The 20,125-nt window shown below is 40.2% G+C and overlaps 1 protein-coding gene across 3 annotated transcripts in view; it reads right to left on the reverse strand.

Annotated features, from left to right (window-relative positions):
- Positions 1-8,498: 8,498 nt before the first annotated feature.
- The window catches only part of Ibtk (inhibitor of Bruton agammaglobulinemia tyrosine kinase), a 63,345-nt gene continuing 51,718 nt past the window's right edge, over positions 8,499-20,125 (reverse strand). For 2 of the 3 annotated variants that reach the window (NM_175371.3, NM_001081282.2), the window contains 4 exons: positions 18,259-18,405; positions 11,834-11,905; positions 11,349-11,481; positions 8,500-9,654 (listed from right to left, as the gene is read on the reverse strand). In NM_175371.3, coding sequence (NP_780580.2) covers positions 9,523-9,654; positions 11,349-11,481; positions 11,834-11,905; positions 18,259-18,405 — 484 coding nt within the window. In that variant the 3' untranslated portion in view covers positions 8,500-9,522. Of the gene's footprint in view, positions 9,655-11,348; positions 11,482-11,833; positions 11,906-18,258; positions 18,406-20,125 lie in introns of all 3 variants that reach the window. The other variant, XM_006510765.4, reaches the window with a different exon arrangement.

Raw genomic sequence — 20,125 nt, forward strand, 5'->3', positions numbered from 1 at the left:
ACTTACTCTGCCACTAGTCTCCTGAATCTTGGGATACAGGAAGGGATGAAGACAAAAACGATTCACTCTGCTTTCAGTGTCTAACAAAGGGATAAAAGAGATACTTGGTTAGAAAGAATTTAAGCCCCCATATTTAAATACGTTGGCATAGCTTGGGGTGGGGGGTTACTTGGGGATTGTTTCAAAATCTCTTTCTTCTTGCAACAACAACAACACACACACACTTTACTCACCAGATATGATTTGATCACACCCAAGTATGCCTTTACATTTCTTAGGAAATCAGTAGCTTCGTATATAAAGAAGAACAGAACTTTGCAGTTACATATTAACTGAAAGCATGTGGAAAAGATGCCACGGCAACTTGACACAAGCTAGTTACCTAGGAAGAGGGAACCACAACTAAGAAAGTGTCTCCTTGAGATTGAGCGGAAGGCTAGTCTAGTACATGTTCTTCATTAATGGTATGAGAGAGGCCAGCCACTCTGGGTGGTGCCATCCCTGACAAGTGGCCCTGGGAGGTCTAAGAAAGGTAGCTGAGAAGTAAGCCTGAGAAGTAAGCTGCACTCTGCCATGGCTTCTGCTTCAGTTCCTGCCTCTAGGTCCCTACCTTGAGTTTTTGCCTTAACTTACCTCAGTGAAAGCATAACATGAAATAAGCCCTTTGCTTCCCACATTGCTTTTGGTCATGGCTTTTATGGCTATAATAGAAGCTGAAGACACTGCCTAAGCCCAGGTTCACTCATTTGTTCCTTCAGAGTGGCCTCGTTTTCACCACTGGGGCTCTGCTTAGGTCACCCTGTGATATTTTCCATTGGTTCCCTTGTGCAGTTAAGTTCTCTGCCTACAACGACAGGTTGCCTTTGCCAACTAGTATTAAGAATGATTCCTGTCCCTGGATGCTCTCTTCAAATATACCCCCATGACTGGCTCGAGGATTCCAAGTTCTTAGTCTTTGTATTATATCCTCAAAACCGGAGGGACTATGTACCCCACAAACAAGATGGAACAACAATCATTATTATTTCACTTATTTTTTAAACAACAAACTAAACAACCTCTTAAGTTTGAAATAATTATAGTCTCACAGAAAGATGCAAAATACTACAGTCCCAGACAACCATCCACTAACTTCCTCCGCCAGTAGCATCCTAAGTAGAGCTACAGCATATCACAGATTTTGTGTCTATCGGTGCAAAATCAAACCAGACAAGTGTTATGAGTCTATTAATTGCTTTAATGTCTTCATCTCTAAGCCTATACTCATTTTAGAGCACTTTTGTGTAATACGTATTTCCATGCCACCACCTACTCAACAGAGGCAGAATCATTTCACCTCTTTTCTGTGGTTACTTTGAATTTTGACCCCTGCTGTAACTGACAACTGTCCCCTGGCAGCTACTAATCTGTTATCCTCTACATTTTTATTCTGATAATATTGTATTTAACATATACATACACACAATATTTTTATTGTATACTTTGACTTCCATTTTCAGCAGCCCTACAGCACTTAATGTCTATCGAGGTTGGAGTCATTTATGCCAACAGCTCATATCTTTTTTATGCATCAAAGTTTGCTGAGCAGCTGCTGCGATGCAGAGATTGTTTCCATCTCAGATGTCATTCTCCTCCTCTGGCTACATAAGTAAACAGTAAGAAGGGCTGAAAACAATCCACCCACAGTGCAAGGGGTGTAGGTTGAAGGAGAGCTAGGAGGTAGCTTCCAGTGTTTTCCTAGTACAGCTAATCTAAGAACATCCATGTACAAGTTTTGTGTTATGTGTAAACTTTTTTTTTTCTCTAGGAAAAATACTCAGGTGCAATTGCTGGTTCCGGGGGCGGTTTTCCAGAATGGCTGTATCAGTGTTCATTCCCACCAGCAAATAAGAAACCCAGTTCTTCCAGGGACACTGCAACATTTGATGTTTTCACTGTTCTGTTGTTGTTGTTTGTTTTTTGATTCTTTGTGAGTTTCACATCGTGAACCCCAAACCCACTCATCTCCTCATCCCTCCGTATCTGCCTTCTGCCATTGCAACCTCCCATTCTCATTATTTCTTGGTTTAGTTAGACACGGCCATAGGTATGCAATGATATACCATTGTGGTTTTAATTGTTATTTTTCAACCAGCTAATGAACATGTTTTCATGAACTTACCTGCCAACTCTACTCCCTCATATGGTGAGACAGCAGTTGGGTTTTCCCTATTTTGAAACCAGGTTGTTTTTTATGGATTTGTTGTTTGTTGTTGCTGGTGGTGGTGGTGGTGGTGGTGTGTGTGTGTGAGTGTATTTAGGGCCTGTGGCTTGTTGCTGTTCATACTTAGAATGAAGCCTTTCACTGTCACAATTTTCTATTGGTTGTTTTCTTTCTTTTGGTTTTTAGGTAATTCTTTGATGGGTAGTTGCTCCCTTAGAAGAAACTAAGGACACATCTCTCAGTGCTTGATAAGAGAACTGGAAGGATGCCTTCTGAAGCCACTGGGGAGCAGGTAGACGTGAAGCACATGTGAGCTCAGCAGTACTTTTATGAAAATTAAAGGATAATTATGAACCAAGGCAAGTTTGTGTTCTAATACAAAAGAGGCCAGACTGTGTTCTCTTCCACAGCCGCTGGGCTCTGTGCTCTAACATTCTGCTGTTCTTCCAGGCTTGCTCTGCTGAAGAATTACAGTAGCTACATTTGTAATCTCTGCTTCACCAACTACCATGTCCTTTATATAAATCAGCAGGATTTCATACTCTGGTCAAGTAGGAATTATTATTGTCCATCAAAGGAATTCAAGGACTATTTCTCCGTCTCAGAAGTGACAGTTCTCTGGCTGTGTAAATAAGTGGTAGCAAAGACTGGAAAGCATCACCTACAACATGAGAGATTTAGGCTGAGGGGGAGCTAGGTAACTTCTGGTATTCTTCTATTACAACAGAATCAAAGAACATCCGTGTACACGTTGTGTGTGAGTATAAACTTTTCTTTCTCTAGGAAAAATACTCAAAAGCACCTGCTGGTCACACGAAACACAGACCTTTAAGAGGCAGAAGTATGACTGAAATGGAAGTTTCTGGTAAGCATCCTGTGACCCAGACTCACGTGGTGTTTTGCTGAGGCAAGACCAGTGGACAGACACCTGATGTTTGAAGAGATGAGTATAAACGGGACTCAATGGACAGTGACTGCACGCTTGCATAGCTAGCTTTGCAATGGTTTCCTTGGTCTCGAGTCTTTGCTGATCTTCAGTTTGTTTCCTTGTTGCTCTTACTGATTCATTCCTGCGATTCGGAGGAAGCCTGGCTGTTTCTGCTGGATCATGCCACTGCTGCTGATTTGTGTTTGGTATCCTGACACTACTATACCGGACTGCTGGTATTTTGACAATGGAGATTGGAATTGCCTCCAAAGAACTACTCTAAACAGGTCTACATCCTCTTACCCTATTTACCATCTTTCCCCCCTCCCCCTTCCTTTGGGCAGTGGGAGAGAGGGAGGAGGGGTGAAGCATTTGAAAACCCTTATTTAAAATAGGTTTTTTAAAAATCTAAGCCTACATATTACTAGTTTGACTAGTTTCATAGGCTTCCTATGTAACCCTAATGTTAGGGTGGTCCTGAATAATCTCCCAGAGGGATTCCCCCCAAAATATGCAAATAAAAGGGAGAAATTGCACTGGCATTTTACAGGTTCCAAACAAACCTGAAAACAGAGATCTTTGTTCAGCATCATAATCTGCAGATTAACTTAACCATGGAGCTTTTCAGATAAAATCAGTATTCTTCACAATCAGCAGGTCACTTTAAGGTACAAGCCCTACGCTACACAGACATGGCTGCTTTAAAATGCCTCTGAATTGAAGGGCACTACAGTAGAATTCATGAGAATTCAGTAATAGTGGTTCACTACATGGCACGAGAGCATGTTACTAATGAAAGAAACCCTAATCAAACTTTGTAAAAATTATGCATGCAATCCAGTTACATATATGCATTTTTATGTAATTACTTACATATGTGTTATATATATATTGCATAAAGTACATCGTTGCCTTTGAACTCTGAAGATCATGGAGGGCAAATAATATTAAAGGGAACAAAAAAAAATCTTAATAATCCTGACTTTCACTTTGTACGGCTTACTAGCCTGAAAAGTGAATGACAAAAAAGTGCAAAGTGAATGTTTAACACCTACCTAGGATTTTGCTTTCCTTTACGTCCTAGTGGCCTTCTTTAACTCCGTGTTCACTGTCTGCACAGCCTGAGAGGATGCTCTGTCACTTTCTCCTAAGTCTAATGTGAGCATCAGACCCCACCCCCTTTCCCTGTCCTTGAATCCCACACTCTGTAGAATTTAAATAAAGACCTGTTAGTGACAGCAATAATGACAATTAGCTCAAGAGTATAGATTCGGGCACACATCACTGGGTCCATACTGTAAGCCATTCTTTCCCTAAGAGTTCTCCATTTCTATTACGATTGGACAATGAATCAAGGGCATGGCTCTGTTTCATAGCACAAAAGGCTGAGAAACCCTGAGTGTTTCATGGATTTTCCTCTTTGAAGAAAAAGGAAAATTCACGTTTTCTTTCCAATTTACTACTATTTCCATTTTGCTGTTCTGAAAATAAAAGGAATCATAAACTGGATGTTTCTTACTGGTAAGCAGCTCTAGTAATTTGTTTTAAACTTATTTTCAAAATCCATACAGGACTTACTCAAGGACAGGGACACACACCTTAGAGACAGATTTTTGTCTAAAATGTAAAGTTAACAAAAACCCAATTGACTTAATAACTAAGAGCATCCTGTGATACTGTTAGCAGAACTGTTACTTCTACCTTACAAAGTGCTTTCAAAGGAGCCAGACATCCTGGTGAATGCTTATAATCCCAGCACATGGGAGGCAAAATTCCAGATCTGTCAATCTACACAGTATATACAACCTGGACAGAGACCATGGCTAAAATAAACAAGAACCCAAAGGGCTGAGCTAAAGCATTTAGTAGCGTCAGCCACATGCAGTTTTATGAAGGTGCGTTTCAATTTCATATTTTTTCTTATTTTGTATTATACACTGTGCTTTCTTCTCCTGATTTTTTTTTCTGCTGTTATTTGTTTTTCAGAAGCAGTTCTTTTCAAGTTGCAGGTCCGTGTCTCTGGGCTGTCCTTCTACAGGAGTTAGAGACCACCATGCTGAAGTTCCAGATGTAGCTACACAGAGATCAGGGGCACTGTTTTTGTTCTCAACCTGTGAGTCTCAACCCCTGGAGTGGGGATGGGACAACCCTTTCACGGGGGGGGGGGGGGGGGGGGGAAGGCCATCAGAAAACACAGAAAGTTAACTTATAATTAATAACAGTAGCAAAATTAGTAACGAAGTAGCAGTGGAATTTTATGGTTGAAAACCACTGCCTTAAAGTGATCAACTGGCCAGTCAAGTGGATTTCATTAAGAAACTGAAAATGTTGGCATTTCTCTCTTGGTGTCCTCATGGGACAGTAGACAGTGGAACTCTAGAAGCTTTCTACAAGCTGTCAGAAAACCCTACGCAATGTTCGTCGACACATGGATGCATAATGAAACGGGGTATATCTACACAGCTATTAAGAAAAATAATGGAATTCATAAATAGACAGACCTGGAAATAATCACTCTGAGCGAGGCAACCCAGGTATCCAGAGATAGGCATCACATAGTTTCTCTCACCTGTGGAATTTAATTTTGAATCTTTTGATATATTTGTTTCATTTGGGACGCAATACCCACAGAAGTCAGGAAATTACTAAGAAGTGGTGGACAGGCTTTCAAGGGAGGGGAGATGGAATACACTGGCATAAGAGGTTAAAGGAGGAATTAGTTACAGAGGAGGAAGGGATAAATCGGAGTGGGGGATGGGAGGACAGAGTAGACGAGGGAAACCTGGAGGAATAAGTAACACAGAAGACATCGGAGTCCTAAGAAACCTCCTGATGCAGCAGCTTCCTGAAAATACACTATACATACACACACATAAAGTAGTAAAATGGAGTCATCCTACAACAGCTCAAGAATGTTCCTGCTACACACAAGAAGCTAACAAATAGAAAGTCTAGTTCCAGGAAAGGGTTGCATTTTGGGGGGCTGTTGGCTACTGAGAAGACAAAAGACCGAAGATGTATCTTTTTTCTCTTTTCAATTAGATGCTTTGCAGGACCTGCTTAGCATGCAGTAAGAATTCCAGTTCAGAACATCAGGGAAAAACATCGTCAGACTTTAGCTGAAAAACCACCACAGAACAAGGAAAACAGGTGTCCCGGCACCCAAATGGCTGTTCAGAACCATCTGTAACTCCAGTGCCAGGGCTCTGGTGCCCCCTACTGGCCTTTGTGGGGAACGCAGTGTACAAACCAAACACATTTACAAATAAGTAAACATTGTACAAAGGATGGTAAATGGATGCTAAGACCAAAAGTTTGAGTTTGTTTTGAAGGAGTTAGAGCACAGTAAACACAGTAGGCACAATAAGAAAAACACAGGGAAGACTAAGTAGACAACACGGACAAGAAGGCGGCCGGACAAGAAGGCGGCGTGGACAGATGCTGGAGGACCACCCAGTGTGTGGGATGCATAAACAATGAGGAAAAGGCTAGTCGCGACCCCGGGTTCTGCCTGAGTGATTTGGGCTTTTGGGCGGATGACTACCATACAAGGAAAGAATGGGACTAGGAGGAGCTTGCTTCAACACAAGTCAACAGCTGGCCAGGAGCTTGAGAAACAGCTCAGAAAATGCACAGGCAGATAACCATGTGGAACCTTAAGAGAGGACACCTGGACCGCAACATGTCTCCAATCAGTTTCCAAACTCTGCTTGGAAGATGGCTCTACTTTTTTCCTGAAAACATCTCTGTATTAACAAATCTGAAATATCTGGACTACAAACTTTTTATTCCTATATACAAAAGTAGTCTTTTATATCTCTGTTTCTTGGTAAACTGTTATAGACAAATGACAGTTTCAAAAACAGCCTGCTATAGTTGAAGAAGAACCATACTACGAAGAGAGATGGTATTCCTATTGGTCACTTTCTTCTGTATATAATGGAAAACCAATAGGGTTTCTTTATATCTACAATTTTAAGAAACAGCCATCAACCTCAGTCATTCACACACACACACACACACACACACACAAGTATCTCTCACCATGTCCTTTTTAAAAAAAAAAAAGATTTATTTTTTTAATGTATATGAGTATACTGCAGCTGTACAGATGGTTGTGGGCCTTCATGTGACTGTTGGGAATTGAATTTTAGGACCTCTGCTTGCTCTGGTCAACTCTGCTCACTCCGGTCGGCCCCGCTCCAGCCCGAAGATTTCTTTTTTATTATTATTATACATAAGTATACTGTAGCTGTCTTTAGACCTGTCAGAAGAGGACATAAAATTTCATTATGGGTGGTTGTGAGCCACCATGTGGTTGCTGGGATTTGAACTCAGGACCTTCGGGAGAGCATCCAGGGCTTTTACCCACTGAGCCACCTCACCAGCCCTCACCATGTCCTTCAAAAGAGCTACAAACAAGCTACCCACCCATGGCTGGCCTTCAGACCAGGTTGTTGTTCCCACATAAAGCAGGATTTTCCAAAAAGACATGTTTTAGAATTTAGAGACTTAGTCACCAAATTCTGTCAACAAATTCACCTGTAGTTTCCTTGGTTTCAAATCTTAACACAGTCTCCTGCTGGATCTACCTCATCCAGCATCGCCTTTCTACACAAAAGCTCTGGCCTTGTCTAGGTGATCGTTAAAGGGCCGCGCTAGCCTAGCAATCACACAAATTGATGACTCACAGATTTTCTTCAGTTCTATTGGTTTTCTTGAAGCTATGCAGCTAGAGGTGGATGGGTGACTTCAGGAAGAAGGGACTGTTAGGGGAACTCCCACCACCCTCCTGGGTTTTCAAGGCGACATATCAGCTGTCACCTTCATGGACTCGTTCATGAAAAACTGAAGTTCACGGCGGGGCTTATCTTTCACTTTCCCGCAGAAGCATTTCTTCCCATATGAAAATTTGTAAAGTAGCTCACTACACAAAACAGACCATAAAGGACAGGCAATCTGGTCGTGGTTTATAAAGGAAGGACAAGAGCCCCATGCTGTCAGCCCCAGCTTACACTCCTGTCATCCAACTGCCACAGGGATTCCAGAGGGCACTTCACAGGCAGAATGGAGGACAAGAAGAAAACCGCCATTTACAGTGTCTTCAGAGTATCAACCCTTCCAACAAGTCAAGGACTTTGGAAAGCTTCTTTACTGATATCACAGAGACGTCGTGAAATTCATTTCTTCTCAAATTACTCAAATATATAGAAAAAAATTTATATTCTATAAGTGGAATTTTTAGCAGAGTAAAAATATACAACTGACCATCAGTGTGGCCCATTGGGGAAATAATTACAGATAGCTAGAAATTCTTCCCTCCAGGTGTCTAGTGCTACACATGAAATCAAACACACGCTAGAGGAAGTGGATTGACTTTACTTTTATTGCACGTCTGCTGCTTGTGGGTGGAACTGAACTGAAACACTGAGTTTGTTACTTTCAACAATTTCCCATCAGCTCAAGTCAAGCTGCCAACCTATCGCCATGGATTCTTTCCCAGAACTTAAGCATTCACATTCTCATTTGCTCTACAGACTGAAACACACATTTTAAATTTTTTTTCCTTTAATTTTAAACATTCAAAATCAAACCAAACAGCATACTATAAAGGAATAATCAAAATGTCCATGTATACATATAATGCAGGCTCACAGAAATTCTGATTACACAGACTAAAAAGTAATTATAAACAACCACTGTGGTAAACTCTTCAGTAATCTTACGCTTGTTTGTAGAAACCTTAAGAAACCGATTCTTTCACAATTAGGAATTCAAAGGTCTGTCCTCTCTTGCTACCTTCCCAGCCCAACAAAAGAAAATCTACGAATCCAAATATCCCACAGACGCTATGGCCATAAACTGTCCAGCAACTGTAAAGAGGCCTAAGAAGTTAGCAGCCCAGTGACAAAGCAACAACAGAGACACATCTCCTCAGGCAAACACAACATTCTGGCCATCAGTGATCAGAAGTAATGATTGAGGCTCCTGCCTTAAGTTCATCAACGTCTTATTTAACATAACATCTTATGCGGCAAGCTCTTCTAGAATAATCACCCCACAGTCTCAAGTGAAAAATGTATGTTTCATGAATTATTCCTAAGCTTCATCTTTCACTCACATTTTTCTTAGGTAATTTAGAAGAAACAATCCAACCAACCTTAGCCTAACATTTTTCCTGACACATTTTCACATGAAAGTTCTAAAATCACAATTCTGATAAATTTCTCATTAGTCATACAAACATTATAAACTACAGGAAAAAAAAATCATATCCATTCTTGCTCTGACTACAACAATGTGCTAACAAATCTGTAAGAACGCTTGCACATGCGTTTTCTTCATGTGGGTGGAGCAACCACATTCGGGGAGCAGCACCCTCTCCAGGGAGCTAGCAGCCATGCTTGTTCCACATAGGCACTGCCAGAGGCCCCTGTGGTGCCCTTTCAACGACGACAAACTCCTCGGGGTTGCCAAATGCCTCATAGAAAACCAGCAAGTCTTGTATTGCATGCTCCTCGACCTGGGAGAAAAGAAAAGATTTGCCTCATTTTTAAGTAGAACAGATTATCAGGATACAGTAGTGGTCTTCTGGTTTCCTCTGGAGCAACTGAAATGTCACACAGACACAACACTGCAGAAATGAATCAGAAACCCTTGGCCTTGTTAGAAACCTCGAGCCTGAGCTAGAGTAATCAGACACTTTTTCTCACTTTAATTTGAATCTCTTCTCACAATGTTTATATGCACGTGTGTGTCTGAGTGCATGACTGTGTCCAAAGTCCTTGGAGGCCAGAAGACAATCTCCGAATTCCTAGCACTAAAGATAAAGGTAGTTGTGAGGTAACTTATGTTAGTGTCAAAAAAAACCAAACCCAGGTCCTCTGGAAGAGAATACATGCTCTAAGCTGCGAGCCATCTGCCAGCCCCTCAATTTGAATCTTAAACTTCAGGGAACAGAAACTGTATGGAACGGCAGGGATCTATCCCTGCTAGCAGTCTTACCCTGGGAGGTTTCCCTGCCACTGCACTATCCTCTACATCTTGCTTTTTGCACTCTCCAGTGTATTGAGGCTTGTCTTTCTGAGTCTGTATTCTTTCTTTCGGATATGTCTGAAATCTTCCACCTCTCAAATAAGGCTACTTTTTCCTCAGTTAAAACAAAGAAGGCCTCTGCTGTCTATAATGTAGGAGCTGAAGTGGAAGCTGAGAAGAACAGGAAACACCATCGCACTCTGATTGGCTATTTTTAAAACATCAAAGAGCACAAAGCATTGTCAGTACTAAAAATAGAAACCTGATCACAATGTGCTAGTTCAAATTAATTATCCCAAGTGTCTTCAATTAATTACTTAAGTTAATGGATGGTTCGGTCTAGTTTTACATGCATTTAAATTTTAGTCTACCAGACCCAATCAGCTGCTCTAAGCCAAATAAATAAATAAATAAATAAATAAATAAAATTTCTACAGACCTATGAATAAGCTGGGTGTGGTAATCACACCAATAAGATGTAAGGGTGGGGCTGATGCTAAGGTGCTGTTCCCCAGTTGGTTCTTGATCTGTCAGTAAAGAAGCCATGGTCCAATTACTGGGGGGAAGGAATAGGCGGGACTTCGAGGTCCCTGGAGGAAATCAGCCACAGGGGAGGAGATCACCATGCTTCTGAGAGAGAAAAAGTGACCAGCCATGTGAGATCTGTGGCTGCTCCTACAGGCGGGAGGTTGGAGGTGTTTACCTAGGACTAGATGTAACTGAGCAACAAAAGTTGAGGGCAGGTAGAGAAGTGTGGAGCAAAGATTATGGATACGGGCCACTCCTACAGGTGGGAGATGAGTAGTGTCCAGCAATTGTGCCAAAAGTTAAGTGAATTTGAACTCTGTCTCTCTCTGTGTGTGTGTATGTATGTCTGTGTATGTGTGTGTGTATGTGTGTGTGTGTGTGTGTGTGTGTGTGTGTCTTCATCCAGGGATCTAATATTCTCTGGGAGGGGGCTGGTATCGTGGTCCGTTCCCAGAGTTTAGGCAGGGTAGCAAAGCTACATGCAACAATAATACATTTGGAAGGCAGAGGGAGGAAAGAGTGCCATGAGTTAGAGGTCAACCTGGACTACAAAGTTAGACAGTGCTTCAAAAACCAAGTAACAACAAATCTCAAAGACCCAGAGTTGAAATGTACCACAGTTCTCAGTGCGAGCAGAGCAAGTATGCCATTTACCTGAATGAGAGCCAAGGGTTTCTCCCGGCTTCTGATGAGGGCAGCTTCTTGTTGCCGCTCTTCTTCTACAATGGATGCAAATGTGACTGGAGCAACTGCGGGAGAAGCCGCCAGGGAGGAAGACTGCCAGGGGCTGTAAGAATAGCAATACTGACTTTCACTCATGTCCTCCAGGTTTCGCATGTAAAATTTCCTATGACATATACTTAGCAATGCTGCTTCCCCTACCCAGGGACTATCCCATGAGAGAATGGTGAGCTGAGGACATGGGAAGGGAGAACCATCATTTCACTTGAAAGGTTGAGGTACACGTTTAGAAAAACAGGTGTAGTAGGTTAACTCTTACTTTAGGAAAGAGAATATTCAAACAATACATTCTAGTGACTTCATCTACACAATTATCCATTTCTTCATACGCATTTGTCTCCATGTGATGCACCAGCTTAGGACTCGAGGCCCACAGATAACCAATTAAGCTTACTTACTTGGGACTGTCTAGAAGTGGAAAATCAGAAACATGATTGCTTTCTAATCCTGGAGTTCCATGGGTTGAACATCTGTAAAAAAAAATTCCAAACATCAGAATTAAGGATTTCATCAATATTAGTAAAACTTCTTACTAATAGATACAGCAGAACCGCGAGCTCCTGACTCAGGAGACAAATTACCGTGTGCAGTCAGGCTCAGCTTAAGTACAATCAAACAAAGAAATCTACAGAGACTTGAACCACATGGGGAAAGTATAAGCAGTCCTTTTCTAATGATGTGCGTGTGTCATTATGTATGGTAGTCAGGCATATGTGAGAAGTACAGACGCTGCTGTGAATAATCAGCACTCAGATTTTGTTTGGTTTGGTTTTTCAGACAGGGTTTCTCTGTGTAGCCCTGGCTGTCCTGGAACTCACTTTGTAGACCAGGCTGGCCTCAAACTCAGAAACAGCACTCAGATTTTGTGGGCAACTAACACACTGTGATAGATGCAGATGACAGACAGAACAGAATAGAGTACGGGATGTGTTAGAAGTTTCTCAACTGGAACCGTAAGTCCAAATAAACCCTTCCTTCTGTAAACTGCCATGGCTGTGGCACTCTGTTACAGCAATATAAAAGAAACAAACATGCTAAGTTTGTCCTTTTATTATGTTTTAACACTATAGCAAGCCTCTGGTCTCTAGACCTGGTTTGCAAGACCTTCCCAAAGGACTTTACCAAGAGAAGTTGCATCTGGTCTCTATCCAAGTTAAATACATCAGAATATAGAATACTTTCATTTATGTTACATTTTTGTCTAGATTTAAAGGTTTCAGAGTCCATGATGGCAGAGCAGGGGCAGTATGCTCCGTGGCTAGAACAGCATGCTGAGAGCTCATATCTTCTATCATAAACAGAAAGTATAAAGTGCACTGGAAATGGCCTACATCTCTCTCAAAGTTTGCCTCCACTGACACACTTCCTCTAGCAAGAACAAACTTCATAAGCCTCCACAAACAGTATGCCCACAAGGGGAGCGAGTATTCACATGCTGAATCTATTGGGGGCAGCTCATCAACAGCCACACTTCAGATGCTGAAAATTATCCAGGCTTTCTGGGAAACAACTAGAATGTATCAGTACTTTCAACAATACACAAATACTGTAGAACTGATAACTACTTATTTGTTAGGTAAGAGCAGTTAAGTCCATAGTTACGAATTATTAAAGGGGAAGAAAGCATAGGTATAATCAAAGTATAGAAACGTCACAAAGAAACCTGTTATTTTACACAATTAATATTAGCCAATAAAGGACTGAAAATGGTGTGTTATAGACTAACAAAACTAAATTAACAGTCTTAGGAGGTTTCAAACCCAGGGTCTACTGGATAAATGCAAATTAAAGCTTTAAAAATAACCATTCTATTTTAGGAAGGACTGTGATACAGGAGATCAGAAACAAGCCGCAATGGTTTGTATGACCCTGACTTCATAAATGATGACAGTGAAGAGGGACTTCTATTGAATAATGTTTCACTGAAACATCAAGCTGGGGACGCAGACTTAACACAATGGAGCTTGGCTAGCAAGTCCCAAAAAAAACTTTTTAAATGACAAAAAAGCACAAAAATATGTTTTGTAAGATTATAATCCCACAACTCTTTCCACTAATAATCTTTAATGGATACTTATATTAATCATTTCTTTATCCAAACAACAGGGAGTCATCAAAATTTCATCATAAAGTACAGGAAAGCTACTAAATAAAATAGCTAGAAATTGCCGGGTTGTGGTGGCACACACCTTTAATCCCAGCACTTGGAAGGGAGAGGCAGGTGGATTTCTCAGTTCAAGGACAGCCTGGTCTACAAAGTGAGTTCCAGGACAGCCAGGGCTATACAGAGAAACCGTGTCTTGAAAAACCAAAAAATAAAAAAAGCTAGAATTTTTTAAGAGTTCTAAACTTTCAAATAATATAAACTTATTAAGTTTCAGATTCTAAAAACAAAACCAGACATTCTAATATGTAGTTTGTATACAATTAGTCTTCTGAAAAAGAAAAATATACAAAAACGTTATATGAAGTATTTTTAAAGAATTTTGTTTAAATTGAAAAGTACTGTCAAATTTTGATGTGAAAAGAACTAAGCTATTTTTGCTTAGACAATATCTTTTAATTTATAAGATTTTATACTAGCTTTATTTTAAAATTTTACATAATATTAGAATTAATATAATCATAATAGCAATTTTTTCCAGAAAGAGCTTTTCATGGTGATTAGAAACATGGCTCACATTTCCCAGTCCAGAGCTACAGAGCTACTTAGGTGAAAGGAAAATGAAAAAAACAGACAAGGAACAAAGAACTAAAAGAAAGAGCACAAGTCCTCCGTCCTGCATTTTAGCATCCCCTGACGACACTGCCTTTTCTGCTTGCCCATGCCTTGGGGGTAAAAAAATAATAGTAATAATTTCTTCAGTGACATTTTCTCCAATCAAGACAAAAGTGCATGTTGTATAGACGTTCCTCAGCTGTGTCCTGACCCTTGCACTCTAACCCCAAGGGCAACCAGCACTCCTGTCTTCCTGCTTTTCACCCACTACTTCCTGTTTATGCTTCCCTTTCTCCTAGTTTTTCATTTCTTCTTTAAAATTCTTAGTCCACATTTCAAAGTGTGTGACAACAAGGAGGATCAATAGTGACTGTGCTGTTCCACAGTCACACATTACAACAGGGAGGTCACGGCTGCAGCAGCTGAGGCTGTGTCCAGCACATGACTTCCTTCACACACAGCGAATTTCTCTGCACTGCTCTGACTTGTCATTTCACTCTGGCATTGCCATTCAATATCTGTATACATATTTTCATTTATTAGCAAGACTAATAAATGAATCCACTATGGGCTGAGTCTGCATATTGTATTTTTCCATATGCCCAACAGAAGCCAATACAATGCTATGCTCCTACCAGGTATTCCATTAATTTGGTGCATCTTTTGTTAGCCTATAGTGTTCTATATGTCCTTTTTAAAAACAAATTTACTTGTGAACTACAGGTTTTGTATGATTAAATAAAGCATGAAACATAATCTATGCTTTTTTTCTATATCCTTTTCAATGAGAGCAATCTATTTAAAAATTAGTTCCCATTCTAACCATCGAGCTACTGAGACATGATCTTTCCACTCAGCCTTCCAAAGATATAGGGCCGCATATACTCCTCACAGTTTAGTCCCAATGCGACAGCACACTCTAGTGACCAACTAGCAAACCACAGATCCTTAAGATCTTCTTAGCTCCACGACAAATAGCAACTTAATGAAAAATTAAAAGCCCAATGTATACTGCTAGGATTTAAAATGTAAAATACTATAAAAATAAACTTAATTTTTATACTTTCAAGTTTGTACATCAGAGATACCCAATAAAATTCACTATATTCAAAACAAATATTACCTGAAAAGGAGTTGCAGTAGTAATTTATTTTTTTATTCAGTCAAATACCAAGTACTCATTAAATGCCCATTTCCAGCCTGTGTATGCCATGCCTAGCTACGAGAAACATCATTTTTGCTACAGAGATGCCACATTCTTTCATCTGAGATGAAAACAGATGCAGCACATGTACGAGCGCCAGGTGTGGTTCTCACACCTTTAATCCCAGCCCTGGGGGAGAGGGACACGGATTTCTGAATTTGAGACCAGCCTGGTTTACATAGCAAATTCTAGGCCAGCCAGAACTATACAGTAAAATCCTGTTTAAAACCAACCAACCAACCAAACAAACAAACAAACAAAACCAAAAGAATTACTCTAAGCATGGTACAGAAGCACAACAGAACTATGTCATGACCAGAAACCAACTTACTAAAGGAAGTATGATGTCTCTAAACTATGCAACTGCAAAAACCATGAAAAGTTGGAATAAAAGGTTAAAGCAATAGAAAGGACGAAGGTTCTGAACAAAAAGTCCAAAAAAAATATAATACATGGATAACTTCCTAAGACAAAGGAAAAGAAGTTGACAAAACCCAGGCTATATATCTTGAAGGCCATATTAAGAATTCTAGCGTTTCGGGCTGGCGAGATGGCTCAGCAGATAAGAGCACTGATTGCTCTTCCAAAGGTCCTGAGTTCAAATCCCAGCAACCACATGGTGACTCACAACCACCCGTAATGAGATCTGGTGCCCTCTTCTGGTGCGTCTGAAGACAGCTACAATGTACTTAAGTATAATAATAAATAAATCTTTGGGCCAGAGCAAGCAGGGACTGAGTAAGCAGGGTTGACCAGAGGGAGCAGAGGTCCTAAAAATTCAATTCTCAACAACTACATGAAGGTTCACAACCATCTGTACAGCTACAGTGTATACTCATATACATTAAATAAATAAACAAATCTTAAAAAAAAATTCTAGTTTTTATTCCAAAGGCATAATAAGTCCTGTATTTTTAAAAGAGAATACAAGAGTTTGATGTAGTGAAGCAAGGAAGACAACTAAGCACAGAGCCACTATTATAACTAGAGTAAAAGTCCAGAGGGTATGAGAGGGGGTGAGAGCCTTGGTTACAATGTTTAGTGTATATTTAAACATTCAAGAGCTAAAACTAGCTTTATATCCTCATGACAGTGTGTTACTGAGAAAAACAAGAAACTAGCAAGCACTGCTTAGGAAGGAATGAAGAGCAGGAAGAATGGGTTGTTTATGGAGCATCTGCAGTTTGTTTGACTTTGGGTTTGTGTGTTAATTATGAAGACAACTGGTCCTACCAAGAGGACCACAGATGAAGGTAATCTATTGTATGTTATCTGATAACATATATGAAAATAGTCTATGGGATATTATCTGCTAACAAGACACATGCTCACGATACAGATAGTATAGAAAGTCTAAAAAATAAAATGAGAAAATGACCCACACTTGCAGTTCTAGTAGAGCAGACCCATCACAGGGCACCATTAATGTTAGCCAGTTTAGTAATAGAGCAGAATCCAGAATGGAACCAAGTGGGAACTGATGTCTCTTGTAGGACACATCTCACCCGACTGCGCTTTCAGACCGGTGGGGCCATGATTAGAATAAACACAGCAGAGAAGTGGGAGATCCATTATTCCACCCAGACACACTACAAAGTCCAGGCTGGCATCCACAATCCTCCCCCAGCCTCTCAGACAACAGCATGGCAGGCCTGAGTCACCACACTTACTAGGACTTCTTAAAAATGGGTTTATAGGAAGAAAAAAATTGGAAATAGTGCTTGACATTACATAAAACATTAATCTGGTCACAACTGACACCACCACCCTGCCCCCCCACACACACCCACATACACACACCCACTCTCTCTCTCTCTCAACTTTCTGGAAGGGTATATGTGTGAATCCAACCACCTGAAGTTTTTTTACTAGCCTTCTACCAATCAAGAATGTTCATTTGCAAGTACAATTAAGAAGCCAGGTGTGATGGCACAGGCCTATAATCCCTGTTCTTGGGAGGTGAACGCAGGAAGACAGGAATTCAAGGCCATCTTCAGCTACACACATACTAAGTTTAAGGCCAGCCAACTTGAACTATAAAAGACCCCATCTCAAAAAGAAAAAACAATTACATACCAAATTAGAAAAGACAATTTAATTAAAATGTTGCTACTAAATTATGGATAAATCTTCATGTATTATGTAGGCATTTACAACATGAATTGTCTTTTAAAGTCAGTATAAAAAGTGCCTGAATTAGGTAGTATACACTTGCAATCCAGCACATAGGAAGCTAGGGCTGGAGGATCCTAAGGTCAACCACACCAAAGAAGTCCCAGGCTAGCTTGGGTTATGAGATCCTTACTCAAAAACCAAGAACTGACTAAATAAAATAACTTGAGTTAAAACCAGAAACACTCAAAGTTTAATAACAGATACTTGGAGGTGGGCTGCGGTAGACCAACACCAAGAGATGTGCTTCAGCAAGTTAAGTGGAATCGACTGCTGATACATAACAGCATGGATAGGCTCCAAAATAATGGCAGTAGAAAGGTCAGATGTTATGAAAGGATGCATCCTACATGGTTCAACTGACAGGAAGTCTAAATTATACCAGCCCTCTGTTGTCAAAAATCAATGGGTAATCGGTAGGGAAAGGGGGCACGAGGAAGAGACTCTGGGAGCAGTGACGCTGTCCACTCCTCTGAGTATGTGACCATGTCATGGGTGCACACATACTGAACTGTGGCTTCAATACACCATTTATTATACTCAAATATCTCCAAAACAGTTATCAAAAGGAAAAGTGAAAAGAGAGAAAGGAAATGGACTTGCTAGCTTTTGCTAACATGTACAAGAAGCTATAATATCTGCCTTGTATACTTTTAACATCATTTTAGAACAAGAAACCACCAGAGAATATTTTAAAGTAGAAAACATATTAGTTTTAAATGTATTACCTTGCAACATTTAGGGCTGGAGAGTTTTCAGTTCCTTTAAAACAAACTTTTTTGACATGATCTCCTGAACCATAGCCAGGAACGGGTTTTTTTTCTTCTAGTAAAAAATCCCGGAATGACCTGGATAAAGGTGAGTGCAGAGGTGCCCTGCAGAAGAAAGCAGAGATCATGTTAAAACCCTGTGTACAGGGACATACAAGGAGACAATATATAGCATAAAATTATCAAAGAATGAAAAAAATGTGAAAACTGATCTCATAGATTTCTAAACAAAAACATTTAAAAACAGACCAGCTTCACGCGGTGTGTGTTCTTTCTTTTTTCGTATAATTGTCTACTCCAATAGAGTTTCAGTATGCATGGCTGAACAGGATACGCTATACTCATTATTCTTTTGTCAACTTGGTACAAGCTAAGGTCATCTTGAAAGAGAAAACCTCAACCGACAAAATTCTCCATCAGGCTGGCCTGCAGGAAAATCTGTGAGTTTTCTTGCTGAACAACTGATACACCACGGTCCAGCCCACTGCTGGTTTAAATCATGGGACCAGGCTAGTAAGCAGTTTTCCTTCATGGCCTCTACTTCAGATCTTGCCTTCAGGTTCCTGCCTTGAGTGCTCATATACCAAAGAGATAAATCTAGAGAACAAGCTAAGTGCAGAAAGCCAGAAAATGCACCCAGTTCTCAATTCTACTGAAATTACATATCATATTCTAATTACATATATTCCAATTGCAATGCATTCTAGAATAGTTAAAACTAATTTACCAGCAAAAAAGGAAATTACCAATCACTGGCTCTGGGACAAGAGGGGACAACAATTAAAGAGAATATCCCAGTGAGAATGGTCTAAGAGGACAGTAATATTCAGTAATTTATAGAAACAATATACAATTAAAAATAAATACAATATACAATTAAAAAGAGGAATTTATTCCACGAACACTAAAAACACCCCTAAAAAAGTCCATCAATACAACTCATCATATTAAGATGGCAGGATGGTTTTTTCATGGAAAAATGATATAATGGAGTCAACAGAGGCATCACAAACAAAATAATTAGGAATCCTAATATGTAAGATTTGTACACTGTTGAAAGAAGCCCTAAGAGTTAGTATGCTCACAATTCAGAGCATACTAAACTGTCAATCCTCAAACTGATGTAAAGATTTAAGACAGTTAACAGCAAAACCCCATCAGTCTTTATGTTTTTATAATGTATTTATTTTTGACAAACTTTCTGTAGACATGGAAGGGATGGAAGTACAGAAAAGTCGGAGAAGTTCATCGCTCCTGACTTCAATGCTGACAGACACTCCTCACGCTGCTGCAGCGGAGGCAAGAGCACACCCAGGCCTGAGGGAGCTCGGTATCGAGTCTAGTCAGACCCACATTCACTTCCAGCAGCACGTCCCCTTCCTTCATCAGAAGACCATCTCTACATTTAAGGCCATTTATTCTAAGTAAAATCTCAAGCAGGAGGCAAAACAAAATTCTTTACAAATTTGTATCAGAACCATTAACTATGAAAGAATCTGTGTTAAAAGAACACAAAAATTGAAAGTCCGTCTGGAAGAACCACCTTGGGTTCCTTGGGGCCCTTAACTGAGATAGGGATAGCGGGATGGACAACGATGACGAGTGACTGAGAAGCCTGCTGCAGCTCCTCCTTGAGACAAGCAGCTCGCTTCTCTACAGACAGGAACACTGTAAGGCTGACTAAGAAAGCACAGGCTATTGGCTTCACTTGTGAACTTAGGGATTTCCATATGTAGTAAACGGCATACACCCCGCCAAGTCCTTTCTAGAAAAAAATAGTTCTCTGCTTAGGATAAAACTCCTTAAAATTAATAACAGTTACAGA

This window comes from Mus musculus, chromosome 9 (genome assembly GCF_000001635.26).
Source record: "Mus musculus strain C57BL/6J chromosome 9, GRCm38.p6 C57BL/6J".
Lineage (NCBI taxonomy): Eukaryota > Metazoa > Chordata > Mammalia > Rodentia > Muridae > Mus > Mus musculus.